The sequence below is a fragment of the Polypterus senegalus genome, chromosome 14 (assembly GCF_016835505.1).
Source record: "Polypterus senegalus isolate Bchr_013 chromosome 14, ASM1683550v1, whole genome shotgun sequence".
Lineage (NCBI taxonomy): Eukaryota > Metazoa > Chordata > Cladistia > Polypteriformes > Polypteridae > Polypterus > Polypterus senegalus.
Genome location: NC_053167.1, coordinates 115,316,822 through 115,340,850, shown reverse-complemented (window position 1 = coordinate 115,340,850; position 24,029 = coordinate 115,316,822). Strand labels below are relative to the sequence as shown.

At 37.3% G+C, this 24,029-nt stretch overlaps 1 protein-coding gene across 1 annotated transcript in view; it reads right to left on the bottom strand.

Annotated features, from left to right (window-relative positions):
• Positions 1–24,029, bottom strand: part of aspm (assembly factor for spindle microtubules) — a 56,001-nt gene that overhangs the window by 1,036 nt on the left and 30,936 nt on the right. The window contains exons 20-29 of the mRNA XM_039734896.1: positions 23,007–23,156; positions 22,746–22,912; positions 17,637–17,796; positions 17,171–17,380; positions 16,803–16,952; positions 12,847–13,038; positions 12,551–12,743; positions 9,315–9,469; positions 7,742–7,918; positions 4,724–4,896 (exon numbers count right to left, since the gene is read on the bottom strand). Of these exons, the coding sequence (XP_039590830.1) occupies positions 4,724–4,896; positions 7,742–7,918; positions 9,315–9,469; positions 12,551–12,743; positions 12,847–13,038; positions 16,803–16,952; positions 17,171–17,380; positions 17,637–17,796; positions 22,746–22,912; positions 23,007–23,156 (1,727 nt within the window). The remainder of the gene's footprint in view (positions 1–4,723; positions 4,897–7,741; positions 7,919–9,314; positions 9,470–12,550; positions 12,744–12,846; positions 13,039–16,802; positions 16,953–17,170; positions 17,381–17,636; positions 17,797–22,745; positions 22,913–23,006; positions 23,157–24,029) is intronic.

Below are 24,029 nucleotides of genomic sequence, written 5' to 3'. Positions count from 1 at the left end.
ATAGAGCATGCTCAAAGTTCTCCATAGAGGATATACAGTATGTGGAAAAAAATGTTGCCCAGAATTACTTTGCAAAGCAGCTAATTTAACTCAAGAAGCTCTGAATTCATTACAGGGGTATTCATATACCGTATGTTCTCATGTATAAGTTGGGTCTAGAAACCCAAAAAAAAACCATCATAAAAATCAGACCCCGACTTATACACCCATTCAAAAATGCAACCCTTAAAAATTATTTTTTAAATCTTCTTGCCTCCTCCAATCTTGCATCAGATTCTCAGATGCATAGAATTTTGTTGCAGCAGCACAGTTACCAATTTCTTTCCTACTTCAACGATGTTTAATTTAAAACCAGCATATTTTTTTTTGTGATTTAACGTTTCATCGTAGATAAGGGATGCTCTTACGATAAAGGTGTATGAGGGTGTGAGATACAAAAACACAAAACAGTGCAAACGTTGCTTCGGAATAGTTTAGGTATTATTGTGTGGTCATGTAGGCACAATACATAGAAAAAAAAAAAGGTATTGTGCTCCGTGGCTACTCTCTCAGGTGGGTGTTCGCATATCATAATCTCTTGGACCAATAGCGTGAGTTTTCTGCATTCGACTTATACAACCAAAATTATAAAATACCAGAAGTTATACAGCAAAATTAAGTCCTAACTTGTTTGCGGGAGAAGTTACCCTCAAGTCTACTGTATATGGTACACTGTCTGCTGTATAGCTAAATGTGGTACTTGACTTGAAACTCTACTTGTCCATTCAGAGCCCACCCTTCTCAACTTGAGTGGGTGAAAAGGACAAATTTCATTGCATGGTACTTTTCATGTTGTAAGTGGTGTCATTGAAATAAATTAATGAAGAAATGATTAAATAAATGGATAAAGACACAAACAAAAGTGTACTTTATGACACTTAAAATGATACATGAGCATGAATAATTATTTATCAATATGGAGGAACATTGTGTACAAAATAAAGAGAGTACTGGCTTAAGGAGCTATAACAAGTTCACAGGTTAAAAAAAAATTCATAATGCACACAGATAAAAGTACAGAATAGGTTAGAAACACAATAAAACATCAATTTTAAAAATGGTATGTGAACAGGAAAACAAATTATTTTTTATATATATAAGGACACAACTTTTGCTCTGGTCACTTTGTTGCACTTGTGGGACATTTTTTCCATAATTTTTGAATATCACAAGACACTTAGCCTCCCTTCATTTTTTTTTTTTTACTTTACCATGTTTTATTTGGATACTTGTAATGTCTGCTAGCTTTATTTTAGTTTCAAAATATTCTTAGTGTGCATTTTTATTTTTGTATTTAAACTGTGAAGAAAAAAAATTTTAGAGTGAGTTATTACAAGGCTACGATTGGCACAGAGGTTTAAAATCTGTCCGACTCACTCTCTTCATAAGATAAATCCAGGTTTATACACCAATATAGATTGTTAAAACAGACAAAAGGCTGTCTGCTTTTATACTACTACCAGAAAAATGTCATAGTACTTCCACTTTCGCACAGTGAGGGCACAAGTCTGAGCATACACGAACAAAAGAGAAAATATAAAAAATTCCTAAAGAAAGAAAAAGATTGGATTACCCTATTACAAACTGTTATTGAAATACGGGTAAAATTCTGTTACAAAGAATATCTTTACAACAAAGTATTGTTATGGTCCTGACAGTTTCCCCATTTGACAAGTCTACAGATATGACAAGTCTACAGAAATCTTGTTACAATGAAATACATTCAGCAGATATTTCATTACAAAGAAGTACCCAAAAAACCTTGAAATGCCTGAATGAATCATCCACAGAGCAATTAGTTCTGTAGCCGCAGCTCGATCAGCACAACGATCCCCAAACAGAAACATTGTAATTTTGTTTTTCTTTCTTTGAACTTTCCTCTACTTTACTGTTTGTTTTTTTTTTTTGCTGTTTTTGTTTTCGGTGGTTTTTAGCGATACCTTTTGCTCATTTAACTTATTGTCACCTCCTATACAGTAGAAACAGCAGAGATGGAAAAAACGATAACAGTTCATATTAGAAGGGGAGAAAAAAAAAAACACCTTCACATGTTTGCAGCACTCGATTCCGGCAAAAAGAAAAAAAGATGCTGCTGGTGAATTTGGAATTTCGTCATCGACACTGTCAACTTGAAAGACCGAGGGAAAAAAAGAAGAAAAATCTCGGGTTGCAAATGTATGTGAACTGCTGCATTTGAAGACATCAAAAAAGCCGTTATGTGGTTCAGTGATGCTCATTCAAGAAACATTCCTATTAATGTGGCACTCGCTTAAGAAACTGTGCGGTTTCTAAACTCTTCTTGGGACCTCTCCCAACTGGACAACACACCAAAGAACATCCCGAAGTGCTATCACTGTGTCTGTGGAAGACTGTTTATCCATTGCCGGGGCAATGGGAGGCTCGCAAGCAGACAGAAAAGATCTCGATGGGTGATGCAAGGTATTTTGTAAATGCAAAGAACAGTATTACTTGGCCACAGCCCTGCCTGACTGCTGTGAATGTGTATAGGAGAGTGGCAAATCACACTACAATAAATAACTGTGCTGTTCCTGTTTCAAGCCAAATAAAGCTGGTTTTGCTAAAGTACTGAGACTAAGCCTCATGTTTTGTGGTGGAAGACAGGGACTTGTAGCACGACCACGACCTTTTATGATTTGCTTCTGTGGTGCTTCACTGCACCGTTGTGCGCCTGCTGTTGCCCTACCCCAGCAACAGGCAAACAATCTTCCACAGACACAGCAATCACGCTTCGGGACGGATTTCGGCGTGTCACTCCCGTTGCCTGAGGGGGGATCCCAAAATATTTCAGAAACCTCACAATATGAAGAAAAGGATGATTCAGTTTCCGATTGGGAACACTGCTGCCCACAACATGCTTCCACATTCAGATAATGTTTGCATTGAGTTCCTCCCACCCAATTGCACAACAGTGCTTTAGCCATTGGATTTGGGAATCATTCACACCCTGAAACTGTATTATTGCAAGGAAATGCGGAGAAAAATTCTTGGCAACATAACTTGTAGACAGGAGGAGATTAAAAGTAACACGAAAGAAGCTATTGAAATGATTACAAACGCCTGGACGCAAGTTAAAGAAAGCATTATTGTGACAAATGCAGAATCTCATTACAACAAAATATTTTTCAGGTCAAAATATTTTTCAGGTCCCTGGCAGTTCATTGTAACAGAAATTCACCTGTACTTTCTTCAGATTTTATAAACACATTTAGACACTGTTTAAATTTGTGCTTGCAACTTTTGGATAGTGTGTTCATTGAAAGGCACATCACAGAAATGCTTCTTCTGTAATAGCATATTGTATACTCTATCATCAACTATGGCATTTAAAAGTGGCTAGAAAATTCTAAAACCCAAAGTATAAGATTAGTGCTTTTTTTTTTTTTTAGATAACACTGGAGTATCAACACAGATAACTGAATGCCATGTAAAAACCAAGAAACACAAAGGAACGTCAATGATCCCCAATTACAGATTCTAGTTTTTTACGTCAAAAGAAACTTGAATAGTAGTGTGTAAAAGGGCAATAGATTTAGTATTACGTAATATTTCACTTTCTTACCCCATGTAGTTTATAGTCATGCCCAAGAAACATTTTTAATATCACATTTTCATGCAGAAACAAGGTAAAGTTTCTGGAAGTAAAGGATTCTATGTTGACCAATGCTGGACAACAGTCAACAATATGGAGAAGAAAAAAAAAAAAAAACCCTGGTACTTGTGTTACATAATCCACGTGCCAGAAGCATATGACTAGATGATCTAACATCACCTAACACGCAAAGTTTTATTAAAATATTGTTAAATACTTTCCAGGAAAAAGGTCTTGTGAGGAAAGATGTACACACTCAAACACAACTGAGCATTTGAATTACAACTACAAGCCGAATATTTGCTGGTGAACATTGTTTCATGGGCATGAAGCAAAACATGAGGATCCACGGCCCAAATGGATGTTTCTATACCATTTGTTGTTGTCCATTATTGGTCACTATAGCCTCCATATTTCTATTAGAAACTCTGTAATCTCCATTCTGCATGAAAATATGAGATTAAAAAGGTTTTTTTTTTGCCATCACTAGAAACTACAAGAGGTAAGGAACATAAAATCCATACTTTTGGGTGGAGTATTCCTTTAAAAGTGTATGTTAATTGATAATTTTTGTTGAGGTTCAAAAACAAGAGCAAATTATGAGGCAGTCTATTTGCAATTAATGATTTTATGAAGGACAATGACATGGATAAGAAAAAAACACAGGGACAGAAACAGAGACAGACAAGCAACACTTTTACCAATCAGCAAGGGAAGCCTGTATTCTCCTGTAGCAACCTACAACAAAGTGCACACTGGCATAACAGTCAAAGCACAGAACCCAGTAGCACGGAGGGTTAACATCAGAACTGTGCACACAGTATACCCGTGTACTTGTAATGTCTAGAAATACTGCCAAAGTGTCTGTTGCTAACTGGAGAGGATCAAGATGGACACAACAAGAGGAAGAATTATATACTCTGACAATTAAGAATTGATAGATTTGACCAGTAACAAATCTCAATGACTCTACCATCACTTTAAAACAACTGCATATTTGTTTTGTTTTTTTTAAAAAACACAAATTTCACTTGTCTCACACATTACAATTCAGTTAAAAATAATCTTACATACCTTTTAGTTAGTTTTGCTTTAATGGGAGTTGCTTGAGTCAAAAAGCTGCCATTAAATGATGCATTCATTTTCTGTTTAGTTATGGTTCGCTGTGAGTCCATCTTGTGTTTGCGGGACGTCAGGTTATAAATGCTGCGAATGTGTTCCACTACTTTGGGAAAATTACGAACCTCCTATATAAAGACCAGAACAAAAATGAATGTATATGTAAATAAATAAATACATACATACATATAGACACAGAAATACACAAGAGGGTGACCAAAAGGTTTTGTGCCTGCTCTTTTAAGGAAGGCACAACTAAAACCAAACAGTTTAACTTTTCACCATAATTCCTGTTGGCAGCCATGATGTTCCGAGTATTCAGTAAGCTGTGAATAATTATTGTTTCATATATCATTTCTCTTAATGCTGCATTGCTTGCTCTTCCTTTTTATTGTACATTTTTGCTTCTGTTTTCATTATTACACTCAAAATATTTCTTGGGCTCTGCCAAGAGAAACATTTAAAGTCTGGATTGTTTCCAGAAATATTCTAGGATTAAATATCCTAGTTAATCACTATTTGGTTTGCTGTATTGAAACAGTATTAAAAGTTGTCCACACACTGGTATTTGAAAACACAGAAAAACAAGACACAGGACATGCTTGAACTCCACAGCTGCTGACCGGTTCAATTCATCTGCAACATTTTCCCCTTCAAACGTCTGTACACTGTAAAAGCACCTGGAGAAGACAACAACCAGAACACAGAAGGCACCAAAAACTTCCATGTTTGTCTTTGTAATCTTTTATTGTGAATATCCCAATAGAGGAGACTGACTAGATTTGTATGCTGAAAGATTCTTTAATACAAGTATAAACTTATTGATTTGTGGTGTTATTGCGGCTATTTAAATTTTATTTGGTTTTTTTTTCTCTCAAAGGGGCCACTAAGCAGAATGACCTTTCAACAGTCCAATTACCAGCACAAAACCAGGTCCATTCATGGACCTTTAATGCTTCCTGTGAGATGTAATCTCACGAAAGTTTAAGCACTTGTTAAACACAAAGTTCTTCTGGGTCATTTAGATAAAATGTTTTGTATTTCCTGAGCAACAACTCTTATATAACCTGATTTGATGTCCTTATTACAAGCAAAGCACATCTCAGGGAATTAGCCCTTCAGACAGAGGAAGAGGGTGGTAGTGATATGGGACCACAGTCTAAAAATCTGGTTGGGTACAGCATTTCACAGAGCATCTTTTGCAGTGGTTGACAGCTTAAATTTCAAAGCAAATAATTTTACTGTCGACTGAATGTGTGGGGCTTTTGAGGCACATAAGCAACATGGACAACAATATCAACTTCATAATAGAAGAGTGCACATGATCCTGCTGCCACTGGCTGGCACCTAGAATATCTTGGACACTGGAGAATTGCCATTCTTTTGTTATTTCAACTGTTATATGATTAAAGGCAATTGCAGCATGCTGATATTTGATCCAAAATTATGAAATTCTTCTTACATTTCTCCCAGTCTGAATTCATTGCCTCCATTATCTTCTTTAAACACTAGAAATGTCAGCATACTGTGTACCCAGCATCCACAGGCCTTGATCATGTTTAACTGTTCATGAAGATTGGATTCACAATGAATCCACAGTTACTTTATTATTTTATCACAAATATGTTCTGAGATTTATCATTTAAAGAAGTCAGATGTTTTAAGGTATGTATACACATTAATCATGATTGAAGACTGTAGTAATGTGTTACATGTGAATTAGAACCTGCAAGTAACAATTTCATTATACCTTGTACATCTGACAATAATGACCATATAAACCATGTCTGCGTGAGTTTCTTCTGGGTACTTCAGTTTCCTCCCACAGTCCAAAGACATGCAGGTTAGGTGCATTGGCAATTCTAAATTGTCCCTAGAGTGGCTTGGTGTGTGGATGTGTTTGTGTGTCTGCAGGCCCCGAGGTGGGCTGGCGCCCTGCCAGGGGTAAGTTTCCTGCCTTGCGCCTTGTGTCGGCTGGGATTAGTTCCAGCAGACCCTCATGACACTGTAGTTAGGATATAGCGGGTTGGATATTCTGCATTACTTCACAGCGGCAACTCAAAACTGTCTTCAGTTTCAAAGACAGGCTAAACTATGGATCATTTCTGAAAGATCTCCTTCCATAACAACATAATGCACTCCAACTCTTGACTGTAGCAGGTACACTTTAACTATGTGAGAATAGAGCGATATAGGGTTTTTGATTTGGTAGTTTTCCAAAATCAATGTTGACTGGGTTCTGAAACAATAAGCACACACTATGAACCACAAATACTACACTAGAAACATGCAATTTGGATTTTTTTAGTATACATATGCTAATCTCAGGTCACTTGCAAGAATCAGCATCATAGAATACTACTTTCAGGTTCAGGCTCAAAACTTTAGTCTCTCCTCAGGTCTGGGAACTGTATATTCTGCACGGATACAAACATGCAGTTTAGGTCAGAAAGGTGAGGGGCATATAGTCACAGCCTTAAATTGAATATATAAATGCAAAGAATTATTATTATTATTATATTAAATTTCACTTCAAGTACAAACACAATCATATAATTTAAGTATACAATACCAAAATCACACCTTCTAACAAAATGTATTTTTAAATTAAGCTGGAATGCAGACATTTCAAAAGCCTCATATATGCAGCTAGTCAACACAAAGATAGTCAAAGTTTGTAGAAAAAGTGCATTTACTTTTAGCTTACTTTTGGATGCTCCTTTCGGTATTAAAGTTAATGTTTTCACCTGCATACTGCACACAACTCAGACATGTGATTTAGCTGCTGTGGTGTGCAGAAAGCAAAGCCAGTTTAATGGTTGTATCATGCTGATAGATCCTACTGTCCTACTGACTGTTACCAGTAAAACAAAATCCAAAAGGTAAATTTCCATACTGGTTAGTAGGTTTAAACAGTTGTGCTTAGACAGAATTTGCCTTTACTGTATAAACTTAACTAAAACAAATTTTTACCAGAGCTCTCCTGGGATCTTGCAACAGAATGACCAAGAGGAAGCAGGTTTTGGTGAAGATAGTTCCACCCTTATCAGCCACTTTATCCCCGGCCTTCTCTCTGTAGATTTGCAATAACTCAAGCAGGGTTTTGATTGAATGCTCAGTGTTGTAAACTGCTCCAACTGTTTTATCATACTGGGGGAAAAAAAGATAAGGGAAAAAAAAAAAAAAACAAAAAACAAAAACAACAAATTAAAGCAGCTAGATTTGGGAAAAACCCACAACTGTAAAATATGTAGCTCATAGTCATTAGTTTAGTATATCCAGTTCCTTTCTTGCGAGTCAAGACACAAATCAACAACACATGGAATTTTTTTTATAGTCTGGCATTTCAGTTTTTATTATGTGCTAAAACAGGGACAGTTTTTTTTTTTTAAGAATACACACTCATACATATAGACACACACAGAGATAAAACATTTTTTTCTCAGGGAAAGACTAGAAATCCACACAAGGTAGCCATGCCCAGAAGGGACAAGGATAAGGACACCTGCTAGGTCCCCAACAGAATACCCTAGGACAACTCCTTCCAGACATGTGATCTTAGAAGCACAACTAAAAGGGGTTGGAAGAGATTCCAGCAGCTAAAAAAAAAAGGAACAATTCCATCCTATGCACAACTTTTTTTTTTTTTTAAACAATGTATGTAAAGCTCTTGTTGAGCCTTGATAGCTAGGAGGAGTCTAACAGACTATTACTTTTTATGGAGCTAAATCCGTGTGACTTAAAAATACATAACAGAACGGTTAAAGAGGAACATTTATTTATAGAGGATAGAGCATACCACAGACATCATAATACCTAAAGTATGTCTATATGTATACATATATACATATATACATACATATATATATATATATACATATATATACATATATATACATATATATACATATATATACATATATATATATATATATATATATATATATATACATATATACATATATATATACATATACATATACATATACATATACATATATACACATATACATACATACATATATATATATATATATATATATATATACACATACACACACACACACACACACACATACATACACATACATACATACATACATACATACATATATATATATATATAGAGACATAGGACAAAAGGTAATAAATGGTAACTACTGAGCTTTTAAATAGTAGTTATTGTACTTGAACCATCTATTTTCAAACCAGTTTAATCCAGGGTGGAAGTCTGTTTTAAAATGTTTATTTTTGAAAAGTGGTTGGAAAACTACACAACCCTCACTGATGGGTTAAAAAAAATTAAAAGTTGTATTTAAGCCCTATTCATTTTTTGACACTTTGTATAGTGATCAGACTTGCAGGATATTGCTGCAAGAACAAAACCGGGGATCCTTGTTTGAAACAATGAGAGGACCCTTCCAAATATTGCCATGAACACAGACTGCCCACAGAAATCACATTACCACATCGCCAAAAAAAAGCTACACAAATGGACAACATATACCAATTGTGTATCTGTGTATATATTATAACAAAAGTGTACCTTGGATAGATTCAGAAGCACTTGAATTGCATATGTTATAACTTCCATACAAGGCACACTGCGGTTGCAGCTCCTGATTAGTGTAAATATCGTCAAAGTCGCTCCACTGTCTACAAGCTTCTCACAACACACTGATGAAAGTCTGGTGGCCGTCTCTAAAGTATAAAAACAGAGATATCACACAAATCAGTTTATTTCATATTTTCTCTTAAATTATGTTTTTTTTTTTAAATATGTTAGCCCCTAGAACAGAAAATACCTGAGTTTCATGTGGATGAATGTGAAAACATCCCCGCTTTATATTAACAATTAATACAGAAAAGCTTTTGTAGTTCCCACCTTTTCATAGGGAACACTGCAAAAGATATTTGCTTAGTACAGTGGAACCTCGGTTCACGACCAAAAAGCTTGCCAAACTTTTGTCTCGGTTCACAACCACACACTCGGTATACGAACAAGCCAGTTTCCCTTGCCTGCCTGAGCAGAGAGAGAGAGAGAGAGAGAGAGAGAGAGAAAGCGACGTGCCTGCTGGGGAGGGGGAGGAGGAGATTGCTGCAAGTGTTTGCCTGCCTATCTGCAGGCAGTACGTGCAAGCGAACCATCCCCCCACCACAGGCAGGCTGAGAGAGTGAGAGAGAGAGAGAGAGAGAGAGAGAGAAAGCGAACCGCGTGCCTGCAAGAGCCATGTTCATAGTTCTCAGTCAGAAGTGCTACCTGCACTCTCTTTGTGCTCTACAGTATGAAGAGTGCTTTTGCAGTTAACTATGGCTTCTAAGCAAGTGAAGAGTGGTGAGAAGAAAGTTTTGAATAAAATTGAAATCGAAGTAAAGAAAGAAAGTGGAAAAACTGTTTACCAGTTTACTCATTTACCAATCTGAGAACCCTCGTGCTTTCAAGCAGCACAATGTAAACAAAGCCAGACTGCCAGTAATGTGGAGGGCAAACACGAAGGGTTGGGTCACAAGAACTTTGTTTTGGAATGGCTGCATGAGGCTTTCACACCCACCAACTAAACAGCTAAAACACCAGAAACCCAAGAAAACACCTGAAGGAAAACACTTCATGCCAGAACTCGACTCATGCAAGGTTAGTTTTCTTGGTGGTTTTTGTATTACGTATTTTTCAAAAAGTAAATTTTTCAGTTCTTTTTCAAATGTTCATTTGTTGCAATGTTTACAGATTTTTTCATAGTTTTTCAAATGTTCGCTTTTTCAAATGTTCCTTTTTCCGCTGTGCTTAAAACTCATTTTAAAAAAAGTGTTTACAGCGATCTGGCTGTAAGGCTATTAGCATGAACTCCTGCAATGTTTTTTGGGTGCTTGTGGTTGGTTTTTAAAGTTCAGATTTGTTCTAATGTTCCTTTTTTTCCCGCTGTGCTTAAAACTCCTTTTATAAAAAGTGTTTACAGCGATCGGAATGTAAGGCTAAAATAGCGTGATTTTTTTTTTATAAATTAATTTTATTACAATCCATACAAAGCAATCAAGTTTTTACAAAGAGAAAAATTAAGTTAAGAACAGATCAATCCCCACCCCTGAGAGAGAGAGAGCAAGCCAAACAACGTTAAATTTAAGGCTTGTAAACATACCTAAATTAATAAATTCTCTGTGCTTTATGAACTTATTTTAAAATATTACTAATTAGATCCTGCCATGTTTTGAAAAAAGTCTGTACGGATCCTCTAACTGAGTATTTGATTTTTCCAACTTCAAATAATATAACACATCGGTTTCCCACTGACTTAAAAGAGGAGAGTTTGGGTTCTTCCAGTTTATGAGAATAAGTCTGCGTGCCAAAAGTGTAGTGAATGCAATCACAATTTGTTTGTCTTTCTCCGCTTTAAACCCATCTGGAAGAACCCCAAACACAGCTGTTAATAGGTTAGGAGGGATTGTGAGTCCAAGGCTATCTGAAAGGTAATTAAAAATGTTTGTCCAGAATAATGTTAATTTGGTGCAAGACCAGAACATGTGACCTAGTGAGGCGTGATCTTGTTACTTTTTTGGTTGCTTGATTTTTAAATAAAATTTCGGATTTGTTCTTATGTTCCTTTTTTTCCCGCTGTTCTTAAAACTCATTTTAAAAAAACTGCTGCACATGCTGCTGACAGAGGGTGTGTGTGTGTGCTACAGAGAGATTAGAGAAAATGAGCGAGCAAGCACAGCTGCTGACAGGGAAGGGAGGGGGAGGGGTGGGTTGTGTGTGTGTGTGCGTGCTACAGAGAGAGAGAAAGCGCAAGCAGGCTGAGCCGGGAGCCTGGGTGTTTTGTCTCAGTGTTATTCAATGTTTTTACATTAGTTTACTATTACACTGCATTCTATGGTGCAATTAACTATATTTGTGCTTAATCTTTACATATATTTACATACATAAGTTCGTACAGTCTGGAACGGATTAATTGTATTTACATACAATCCTATGGGGGAAACTGCTTCGATTCACGACCAAAGTTCTGGAACGAATTATGGTCGTGAAACCGAGGTTCCACTGTACTTGATTGTAAATGAAAACCTTCTGTGTGGAGTCTGTGGTGTCCCCCAAATCTAAAAGCAAAAGCCCATCTAAAGGCTGCAGAACCGAATGTCATGAAAAGGTAAAAGTGAAGGCAGAGATGACTGGAAAAAGGAAGGACTGCTTAACTACAAGGACACATTATTGTGAAAATATTTACAAAAAGTTGTATTACACCAATATTATAAAATAGTATTCAGATTTTGATATTTTGTTGAACCATTATATACACTAGGGTTTTTTAAAATTATTATTATTCTTAACTGAATCACAGAGAGAGTGAGAAACTGGTGTCTAGCTAAAGCAGTGAAAACATGAAGCAGATTAAACATAAAGCATAATGAATCAAGTGGATTGACTGAAAATTTATTTGTTTCTGGATGCGACTAAGGAAAATCTCAAGTCTTATGTATTAAAAGAAGTAATTAATCACTAACATGCAATGAATTTTCAAGTACATAGAAACCAGTTGATCTGTAACAACTTCAAAAATCGTATAATCACAATGCCCACTTTTCATGCTAAGCAGCTGTTGTGAGAGTAGTACCAGTGCGGTGCAATGCAATGCATCACAATTCCAAAAGGTGGCTTATAGATAAAGATTTCACAGGAAACACCTGTCATTTAAAAAAAATGGCTTCATAAAATCCACAATACCTATGAATGGATTTAAATATTTTCATAAATTGTAGCAGAACAAATCACAATCAATCCATGCTACAAACCTAAATGTTTTAGTGCTGCAAGAATATAGGAAAGATGCCTGTATCTCATTAGGTAGTCTATAGCGGTTGCTGTTTTGTTACAGAGCTTTTCCTCTTCTTTGCTTTCCCGATTAGCCTTTTCCAGCCGATGCCTTATAGCCACAACTGTACGGGTGTCATTCATTTTACGTGACCAGAATCCTCTCCAAGTTGCCTTTAAATGGAGAAAAAAATGCATACATTTAGCATGAGCTAAATATGTCAAGCAGGTTAGTAGGGGGTTAATTATTTAAATTTTATAGAACCAAAAATATTACCTGGACCATGATTAGCCTTTGAATAAATGCTTCCTTCTGCTTTTTACAAAGGTAACTTTTCACAGCATTTTGAATAATAGTTGCTGCGTTACTGCGTCTAAGTAGCCAAGCTCGTGCCAATCTTTGAATCTTTATTATATTCTCTCTTTTATTCAGAAACCTTCTTCGCTGTAAGATGGCTCGCATCCACCTCTGGCAGAGTTTGAAAAAGACAGCAAGGAATGAAATCTCACAAAAAATGAAAGTAGTATTTTTACACAGAAGTTTTTGAGGTTGTCAATTAAAACAAATATATTGTATGGTGCAAAAATCTAAGACACAAACAGTTTCAAATTTAAATGTCTAGAAAGTCCCAAAAAGAAAAACGCACAAAAATGACTAATCTAATTCAAAGTAGCTATCTAAGGAAGACTCATTTATCCAGCCAATATTGACTATATATGATTATATATATATATATATATGAGTTAATATGAATATGAGTTCGTAAAAGACAGTGTAATTTCAATCATCTTAACTTCAGACTCAGGGTTTTCACGAGGATAACATTTCTCTTGAAATTGATTTACATTTCCTTTTCTTTGATGCTTAAACTACAATTCATTTCAGCTTTTAAACTAATTCATGATCAGATTAACCTTTCCTAGAAGTTCAGTGTACCAAATCTATGGATCCACCCAAGTTTATTGATTTCCAGTGGAGACATTGTCTAACAAAATTGCCCAGGGTGTTGGGAAACCAACTATGTTACTATCCACTTATTTGCTAACTATCAGAAGTAACAAAAATCTATCTACAAATTCTCCAAAAGATAAAAAGAATATACCGCTAATCAAAGACTTATGACAATGCAAGTTGAAAACCACAGTAGAAAAGTCCTTATAGAAAATGTACAAACTCAGCAGTGTCAACCCCAACCAAATGCTCTTTTACACTCCCAAAATTAGAAATGCAACTCACTTCATTGTTTCATCAAGTCCAAAGTTGTGATTTAATCTAATATGAAAGTCGGTCCTTCCTATTGAACATCTGAGCAATTTTGACAAGCATAAGTCATTGACTCCAATAAGCATACAAATACTGTTCTCCAAAATATCAACCCAAGACCTGAAAGTGTCTATAGTAAAGTTCTATTTCTATAGTACTTTGTGGGCAAAAAAATGTAACATTTATGCAAAATTTGGCCTTAGGTTTGTAAATATGTCCTTGTGTTATTGTTAAAGAATTTACTTTAAAGTAACAGCTTTAATCCACTGTATTAACTTTCCTGATATGTTTAAACACTGATCATGTCACCACTTAATCCCCATTTGCTTAAACTAAAAGGGTTCAACTCCTTCACTCTCCCCTTAAGGCTTATACTTCCACACAGGAATCACCTGGGACGAATCCCGGTCTTCTTATAGCAAAGCAGCAATGCTTTCACTGCACCATAATGCTGCCCAGTATTACAAATACAAAAGGAAAAATGTCAGACTTAAATACACAATGGGAGGCTTGAATCTTTAAAGTACACCTTATGAGAAGGATGTAGGAGTCACAGTAGACTTGTCAATATAACAGGAGTAGGGAGCTCTGCCCCCTGCTTGCTTCGCTTGCCCACACCCGGGTTTGTTTTACCGGATATACAATTTAAAGAGATTGTTATTTTCATGGGAACTGTTATATATGTATTATTTTCACTTTTCCTTTAAAACTTTTGTAAAAATAATACTTTATTTCTGGCTCCGGGAGTGGTTAAATCTCTTTCTCGCAGGACGTATAACGCTGCTCGCATTGTGAAAGGGGTGGCTGACGCGCGCTAAGGAGATGCCGCCTTGCTGTTGTCTTGCTGCTGGCAAGCTCCATGTTCTGCTTTGTTGCGCTGCGCGTCAATCATTTAAAAGCCTGTAAGCAGCTGTCCTTTTGCCACTTCGCAACTCTGCCGCTCGTGTTGTGAAGGGGGTGGCTGAACACACACTAAGGACAAGCGGTCGGATCATCTCCTGCCGAGCTACATGTGCTGCTTCTCACTTGTCGTTGTTTTAAGAGCTTTAAGCACATGAAGCGTGCCTGCCAAAAGCATTCCAACAACTGCTAGTTTAGATGTCCGTGAACTTGTTTTAAATGTTGTCTCACTACCTTGTCTCGCCTGACATTAAAGTGTCTTTCGCGGGACGTTAAGTTGTCTTCCGAGGAGATCACGTCTCGTCTCCCTAGTCTCCCTCCCAATATTTTTTTTATAATAGAAATATAGAGGATAAGTCAAAGGAGGTTATGCCTAAAGCTATACAATTCACTAGTAACCCCTTCACCTAGAGTACTATGTACAGTTTTGGTCTCCATGTTACACACAAAAAAAAAAAAAAATGCCAAAGAAACTCCAGAGGAGAGTGTCTAGGCTGATTCTGGGGCAGAGTTTACATGTTCTTCCTGTGTCTGTATGGGTGTCCTTTGGGTGTTCCCGTTTCCTCCCAAAGTCCAGTCCAAAGACATGCAGGTTAGATAGCCTGAAGATGCTACATTGGTTGGTATGTGTGTTCACCCTTCAATGGGCTGATGCACTTGTTACTTGGTAGGATAGGCTCTGCACTTGTTACTTGGTAGGATAGGCTCCAGATTCCCTCTACTATGTTCAAGATAATTGGGTTTAGAGGATGGACAAATGTGTATTACCTTACCTTAACTTAGCTCAAGGCTTTGTATCTTGATGGTCTCGCAATTTAATGGATCATTGACTACCTAACCAATAGACAGAAGTTTGTGAGGCTGAGGAATTGTGTCAGAAATGGTGGTGTGTAATACTGGAGCACCTTAGGGTGCCCAATCTCCCTTCCTCTGTACCCTCTACACAAGAGACTTTCAGCACAATACCAGTACATGCAATCTATAGAAATTTTGGAAGACTAGTCCATCAAAGGCTGCATTAATAATGGAGTGGAGTCAAGAGTACAGGAAGGTTGTGGAGGACTTTGCCTTGTGGTGCAGGAACCACAATCTAAAACTAAACATCAGCAAGACTAAAAAGCTGGTGGTGGACTTCCAATATGCCAAGAAGCCAGTGCGACCAATCAACCTTTACGGGGAGAACGTGGAAGGGTTGTAGAGCTACAAGTACGAGGAGGTTCACATGAACAACAAACTGGACTGTTCTGAAACACGGTGGCGCTGCACAAGGGCCAGAACAGACTGTACTTACTAAGGAGACTTCAGTCATTTAATATGTGCAGCAAGCTGATGGAAATGTTCTACCAGTCAGTAGAAGCCAGAGTGGTGCTCTACACTGCAGTATCCTAGGGAAGCAACCTGAGGTCAAAAAAGCAAAATACCTATACAAACTTATCAGGAAAGCCTGCTCCATCACAGGACAAATGCTAAACAAACTTAAAGCTGTTGTGGAAAAGAGGATGATGGAAACATTGAATGCCAAAAAAAAAAAAAAAAAATACTCTTGAAGCACTTTTAACCAGAGGCTCATTACATCACGGTGTGCCAAGAAATACCTTTGGGGGTCTTTTCTGCCCACAGCTATCAGACAATTCAATGCTTCCATGTGATGTACTTGTTAAACAAAAAACAATACATTTACTTATCGGTTGATTTGCTGTATTATCTGCCCTTGTTTATGTTTCCGTGTGTATCTGAATTTTCCCATGGGATTAATAAAGTCTATCTAACCCAACATTTACATTTGCCACAAACCTACCCAAGTCTGCATGTTGTTCAGGGCTCCTGTGCACAATGATGCAGTGGATTCAACATTACCTGACACTGTCGGTTTTCTGGCTAAACAAAGAACCAGAAACTGCTGTAGCAAGTACAATACATCATCACTGATAACCCACTGCTGTCTCAATAGTTTTTTTGCTACCAATTACATCAACATTTTAAACTAGTTCATGATGGATGGGATTTTTAAATTAACTTAAAACTGCTGAATGATCAAATATGAAAAATAATTTTTGCCATTTGCCTACCTGTATACAGATGATTGAGTGTATTTGTTGCTGTGCACGTTTTAGAACCAAATAAGCTCTGAAGTTCCTCTGAATTTTGATTGCACTCATGTGATGGTAAGCAGCTGCGGAGAATCGCATCCGTTTCTCGGCTTGATTCTGCTCTATAATCTAAAAACCAAGCAACAATTTAAATTTATTTAATACATCTGCTATCTTTAGTGCGATTCACTAATAATTTAAATGTTAATCACCTATATATCAAGGGAAAAAATTCAATTCAAGAGTTTACATTAGCCGATTGTTTACTACAACCACATAAGACTTTGTATCCTTTGATTGAAACAAGTGATACTCCTGACCAGAAAAGCACAATAACTACCATGTACCTTCTTTCTGACTAGCCAGCCACGACAGAATGCCTGGAGAGTAATGGTTGCATTTTTAATGCTCTGAAACCTTGACCGCTCAAGTCGACCCCTTTGCCAAGCATGGAAATAATTTTCTATTACTTGGACCGCTTTTTGCTTTCTTTGAAAATCTCTTCTCTGTACAAACCCTCTGTAAAATGCTTGAATTAGCAAGGCTGACCTCTGCATCTGAAACAGAGAAAGAATATAAATAAAATAAGTAGCTTTTCAAATCAATAATTTATTGTTTCATTTGCAGTCAATTTCAATTTCCTGTTCCCAAATTTTAGTAAACTGGACAAGAGTTTATATATTTAAAAAAATTATTATACAATGCATGACCATTGTATTTGGTGGCAACAGTGAGAAATCTATGAAAGTTAGATACATCCGAAAACAGTACAGCATACAAAACTGGTTGCTGGACTGCATAACGATCCATTACCTTGAAAAATAGCTTTCGTGTGTGATAACCTCTCCAGGCAGTCTGAATTGTTACTGCCGACGTCCGTAACTGTAAGAATCTCAGACGATTCATTCTTGCTTGCATCGTTTCCCTCCATCTCTTCTGAATGATGCATGCACAATGATGCAGTTTAAGAAATCTTACATAAAAAAAAAAAACAAAAATATGTACGTTTGTCACTACATACATCCATACATACGGCCTCCTTAATAGAAGGACTGGAGGAACATACATGTACGGAGTACTGCCTCCCCCAGAGTGCTAGATGGCAGCCCCACTGAGTTGCAGCGTTAACTCTGATTCCCACAGGGCTCCATGGGTTAAACTGCCACACCTGAGAGTGCTTCCAGACCTCACTAATGAGCCAACCTGGAGTACTCCCAGGTGCGGCACAAAAGAAGCTACCTACCTTCTTTTGGAGAGCCAGAGTCAGGATGGGGGAGACGTAGTTTATCAGGAGGAGTAGAGAGAGAGAGAGAGAGAGAGGGCAGAGACAAATAGCAGTGTGTGAAGTGTGAATTGCTATGCTTTACTGTACTATACTGAGCATGTGGGAATGACAAGAAAACACTTTCCACTAAATAAAGCCTGTGCATTGCTGGACTTGTGCCTAGTGTTAGTCTTTGTTGCGTGCATGCATACAAGTTTAAAGTAAAAGAGAAATTCCGAGACATGTATCAAAAGCACAGACAGGTAAGGGTTGAATTCTTAGTTTTATTGATTGTTTCAAGAGTACACCATTATATTTGCTATTACCAGTCGGTGTTCCAGGGAATGCATGTGGAGGTGGCAACCTTCTTCAGATACTCAGGGGTTCACATCAATGACAGGCTGGACTAGTTTAGTAATACAGAGGAACTATCAAAGGAAGGGCAGTGCAGACTCTTTTTGGGGATAGTGACCTTCATTACATGTTTTAAAACTCTGACACTGAATGCAATTTTCTACACTGCAGTGTACTGTGGTGGTAACATTACTTCAAGAGATGCCACCAAGTCAACAGGCTAATAAACATGGTACATAATACAATTTTACATATACAACTCCTAAGACTCCTGAAGGTAAAAAAATACTTTATGCAAAGTTTTAAAAATAATTTATGCAGAGTTGTTCCATTCATCCATCTTCACCTACTTAAACACATTTAAATATGTTGTAAAGTTCTTATCCTTGCAGCACTGGGAACCAGTCTATTTCAGTGAGCACACAAAACCATATAGAATATTTAGAGCAGGGTTCCCTAACCTGTGGTACGAGATGGCATTTCAAGCTTTGGGACAAAGAAGAAGGCTGCATCACATTGTTCGACTTTATCATGGTACAATTGGTGTCTTGCACTGTGCTGTCATTTAGAGGCCATTAATAGTCAGCACTCTTGCTCTATAATACGTAAAGTATCACCTTGCAAAGATCCGTCGGGATAGGTGAAGTATAGTATTAATTTTTAGGCAAGCCCCGATTGTGAAACATCACCGATTTCAAGGTTTGATTAACATTTTTTCAAGGGATGTCAAAGGGGACCGAATTGGATGCAACACCTGCCACTTACACATGTGTGGCACATCTGGTTTTGAACTGCACTGTATGGGTTAACGGGGAACAAAGCTTGTCAACTGTGTTTCATTGCTTAATGGCACTCTGGCACCCGTTGCTGCAAGAGGGTCTTCAATCTCCCAAACCCCTAGATTGTGGATCGTGTATAATTTCCTTGTGGTGCTTTATGTTCTGTGGGATATCCCAGCCCCGGATCATCAATTGAGTGCCTAAGCTTCACAGGGGACACATTCACAAAATGGAGATTTATAAAAGTAAACTGCTCAATTTATATTTAAATAAAGTAGTAATGAAAAGAAAAGGAAACATTTTAATAATAATGTAACATGATTGACAATGTAATTGTTTTGTCATTGTCATGAGTGTTGCACGCACGCACACACACACACACACACACACACACACACACACACATCACCTATATCTATCTATCTATATATGTATACAGTATCTATATCTATCTTATATATCTATCTATATATGTATACAGTATATATCAAAAGCACAGACAGGTAAGGGTTGAATTTCCCCTTGGGATTAATAAAGTATCTATCTATCTATATCTATATGATATATATATCTATATGATATCTATATCTATATATACACATATCTCCTTTGGGGTGCGAGGAGCTGTTGCTGGGGGTGCCAGAATCCACTGAGGAAGAAAAATTTAAAACATCATTTGTACAAAATCTTAATTTATCTATCCATTCCTAAATAATTAAATGGGCAGGCTATTTCGTATCAGTGCAATATGCTGCTTGTTAAAACGGATGACTCGTAATCTTACGTGCACTTAGTGCTGCGTGGGTATTATGAACTATCGTATTTGTTCAAGTACTATGTAAAATTTTAAATATAAGTAATTTTTATTTGGTCGACAGAAATATGTTTAGTAGGAATGAAAGTTAAATTTAATCATCATTGCATAAATTTTTCTTCACCATAGAAATTTAAAGACTAAATCCAACTTCCATTCCTACCAAAGATATTTCTGGCGACTATATAGAACCTACTGTAGTATATCCAAATTCGAGCTATTGAGCTGTTGCCTGCCTGCCTGCGTCACCCTCGCTTCGCTCTTACTTTTTTCCGTTCATTTAATCTTGGCTTGTCGCGGAAATATTATAACATGGGAGGATTACACCGAGTATGGCTTTACCAAAACAATCATTGATGTCGAATAAAGTATCTATGATTCCTAAAGCTTAAATTGGTGATCTGGTTTTCTGCGTTAACCTCATATTTTTCATACTTCTTCCCAAACAGGGGTTGCGAGTAAAATGAATCATTAAGCTGATATATATATATATATATATATATATATATATATATATATATATATATATATATATATATATATATATATATATATATATATATATATATATATATATATATATATGAAATAGTTTTAATATCAAATAATGCAAACAGTGCAGCACGTGCCCGCCTAATTCTGTCAAATAATGCAAAGTATCGCGCACGTGCAGCCCTAATTCTGGGCTCATCAGGCAGTACACACGCACTGCACCCACTCGCGAATCGAACCTAAGGCGTCCGCTAAAGGTGAAGCCTCTCATGTTGCGCTATGGTGTGTGGGTCGTTTATTTGACAGTATTGTAGATCGGGGTGTGTATATAACTTTTGAGAATGCAACGTATAGTTTTGTCCAGGAGGAAAGCAATGTTGCCTCAAATCAATGGCAACCTTTTGTAGGGTGTGTCCCTGAGACTTATTAATTGTCATCGGAAGCAGAGCCTTACTGGAAATTTGAGGCATTTCAATTCAAATGGGAGATCAGAGGGTATAACGGTGATGCCAGCAATACATTCAGAGTGTGGCGCTACGCTTTTTCTGTGAAGCTGCCTTCACACAGCCTCTCCGCTGCTTTATAAGCGAACGCCATAGAAAGCCATCACCTTGTAAATTGTGTAATGCGTTTTTTGAACAGGTTTGATGCATGGAAGTGATCACTCGTACTGCGTTCTCGTGAGCTGCTATCTTGTGTGATGTTGCGATGTCTACGGCTTAATTTAATGTTATTTAAGACCCGGTACTTAAGTTTCTGGCTGCACTCCGGTTGTAATATGACGAAGCTGCGCGAGCTCACTTTTGAGAATGCAAGTATAGTTGTCCAGGAGAAAAGCAATCTTGCCTGAAATCAATGGCATCGTTTTGTAGGGTCTGTCCTTGAGACTTATTACTTGTCATCGCGCAGCTGAGCCTTACAGGAAATTGGAGGTATCTGAATTGAAATGGGAGATTAGAGGGTATAAAGGGGCGAGGAATACATTGAGTGTGGAAAAACTCTAGAGACACCGTGTGTATTAACTTGTGGATTTTTCTTTGAGTATTTGGTGGGAGTGTGATGAAGTTGCTTGAAGGCGCCGTTAGCTGAGCTCAGCTCAGAGCGAAATGAGGTAAATGGGAGGGATATGATGACGTGACTCCCCAACCGCGTTAACTGTCAATCCCCACAAACACAGTCTCTCGAATTTGCATAAGCACACCCCTTCACCTGCAATTTTAACTTAGTTACAAAGTGATCAAAACTCTCGTTTATATCCTCGTCCTCTCATTAAACTTGTATCCCGCATTACCCGTGGGCATGAGAAACACCAGCGGCACCCTGTCTATTAACTTAATTTAAAGTTTAGGTTTACACCTTTTTTTCCCGAAGTAGCAGCACTCATTAATATGATAGTATATGTCACTCGCCGCTTCTTATTGTTTAGCTGCCTTCTCAATTATATAATGCATGTTTTATAATGCATGTTTTCTTCAGCGTTTTGGAGCTCTTCTTTTATGTTCAGATTTTAAAGCTTAATTGAGTTCAGTTTTTTCACCTGCTGTAGTATATGTGGTTCGCATTTGACTTCATCTTCAACTGTGATAGTACTTTTGTAGGGGGTGGAAACATAAATCAAACATTTTCTAGGGGTATGGGGCACAAAAACGTTGCAAAACACTGATTTAGAGACAAGTCAAACACAGGCAATTTTTTAGAAACTGAGTGAAAAAAAGAAAAATCCTCAGTGACAGAGTAGAGCAAATTCTACTCAAGCAAGTGAACAGTCTAGGATTCAGACTGTCTACTGTCTCTTGGTCATGTGAGGCAGCAGTAAACGCTTCACCACAGTGTGTAACATTATCATATGTAAAACAAGATTCAACATATGAAAAGTTAGCACTGCTGCATTGTACATTTAGAGTCGTGCATTTAAAACCTGTGTACAACAATCATCCTCCTGCATGTTCCCCATGCCTCTAAGAATTCCTCCATGCTTTCAGGTTTTCCTCCCACATTAACAAATACGTGCAGATTAGATTAACAGGTGACTTTAAAGTTTCCTCATTGATTGCATGCAAATTGAGCTCAGGGGAGGACTGGCATCCTTCCTCTAAACTGGTACTTGCATTGCCCTGGTGCTGCTAGGATAGGCTCTTATATTCCGTGATCTAGAGCTAGAATAACTCGTCTTGTGAATTTAATGTAATCCTATGTTGTGCAGATTAGAAATGTATTACCTTCTTCTGAGTAGCTTTGTTCTTATGCAGTGATGAATTGTTGCAATGGCTTTCTGCCTCGTCCTGTATTCTCTGCGAACCACACAGCCTCTGTACCATGCCAAGATATACCGGGCTGCTTTTATTTTTTGAATATGCTGTCTTGTCTGGTAGCCTCTTATGTGGGCCTAGAAAAAGCATAGGCTCAAATGTTTAACAAATATTTCAGGAATGTAACATTCACAAATTCCTAAATATACAGGTGATGATAAATTAAAATACCTGAATAAGAATTGCAGATTCTTTCATTCTTAGGTATTTTGCTTTCTCCATCTTCTGTAGCAGATATGCACGGTAATGCTCCTGTATCACCTCTGTAGCCCTCTTGTATTGTAGGAACCGAGTCCTCTGCATCCTTCCACGAAAGAATGCCTTATAAAGAAAAAGAAAAGCAATGAGAGAGAATGAGAAACAAAAAAGGCCTACCAAAGGGATTTAATTATTGATGCAACAATGGCATGGGCATTATACTCCAAATTAGAAATCTTAAGCAAAATTGTATTACATTTAGGAATGTTTTTCATTATCCCACTACTCCAGAGCTGGACTGTTTTGGAATGCTCCATCATCAAGCTGGTCATTTCCCTTTCTACTTTTCAAATGCTTACAAGATCCCAGATGGTTACAAACAAGTTTTACATTAAAATTGGACATTTATTCATATTGCCTTTGCAAACTGGTGACAAATCAGTACAGTGTTGAAATCATATCTAGTAAATTACTACCGTACAAATAATCTGAGCCTGTACTACTCCTGGCAGTCACTCTAAAACCTATTCCAGTATTTCTCAATCCATGAGTCGTGAACTTAATTTCAGTTCTGCACCCTGTCAAACAGACATCGTGTTCCAGCATACTGGGAAATTAGAACGACCGACATAAATCCAGTTACAAGTAGATGACATGTTATACACTGCATGCTTTGTTAAGGTGGCCAGTGAACATGGACATGTTTCTTGAATGCCCTGTAGCATTACCTACTCTTCCAATTTTGCATTAGCCTCCAAAGATTCATCCCAAAAAAAACAAACCAAACAGACATGTTAAAAGAACATACAAGCGTAGGTTTACTTTCACCATCAAGTGAGGTGAGCAATGACCTTTGTGCATTTGCAGTGTGCAACTACCAAATAAAAGCATGAAACTTTCAGTTACAAAGACATTTTGAAACAAAGCATTCAACTTGCAGAAGTAAACTGTTCAACTTTATGGAATGAAAAAATGAAAATCTTCAGGCTGCACAGA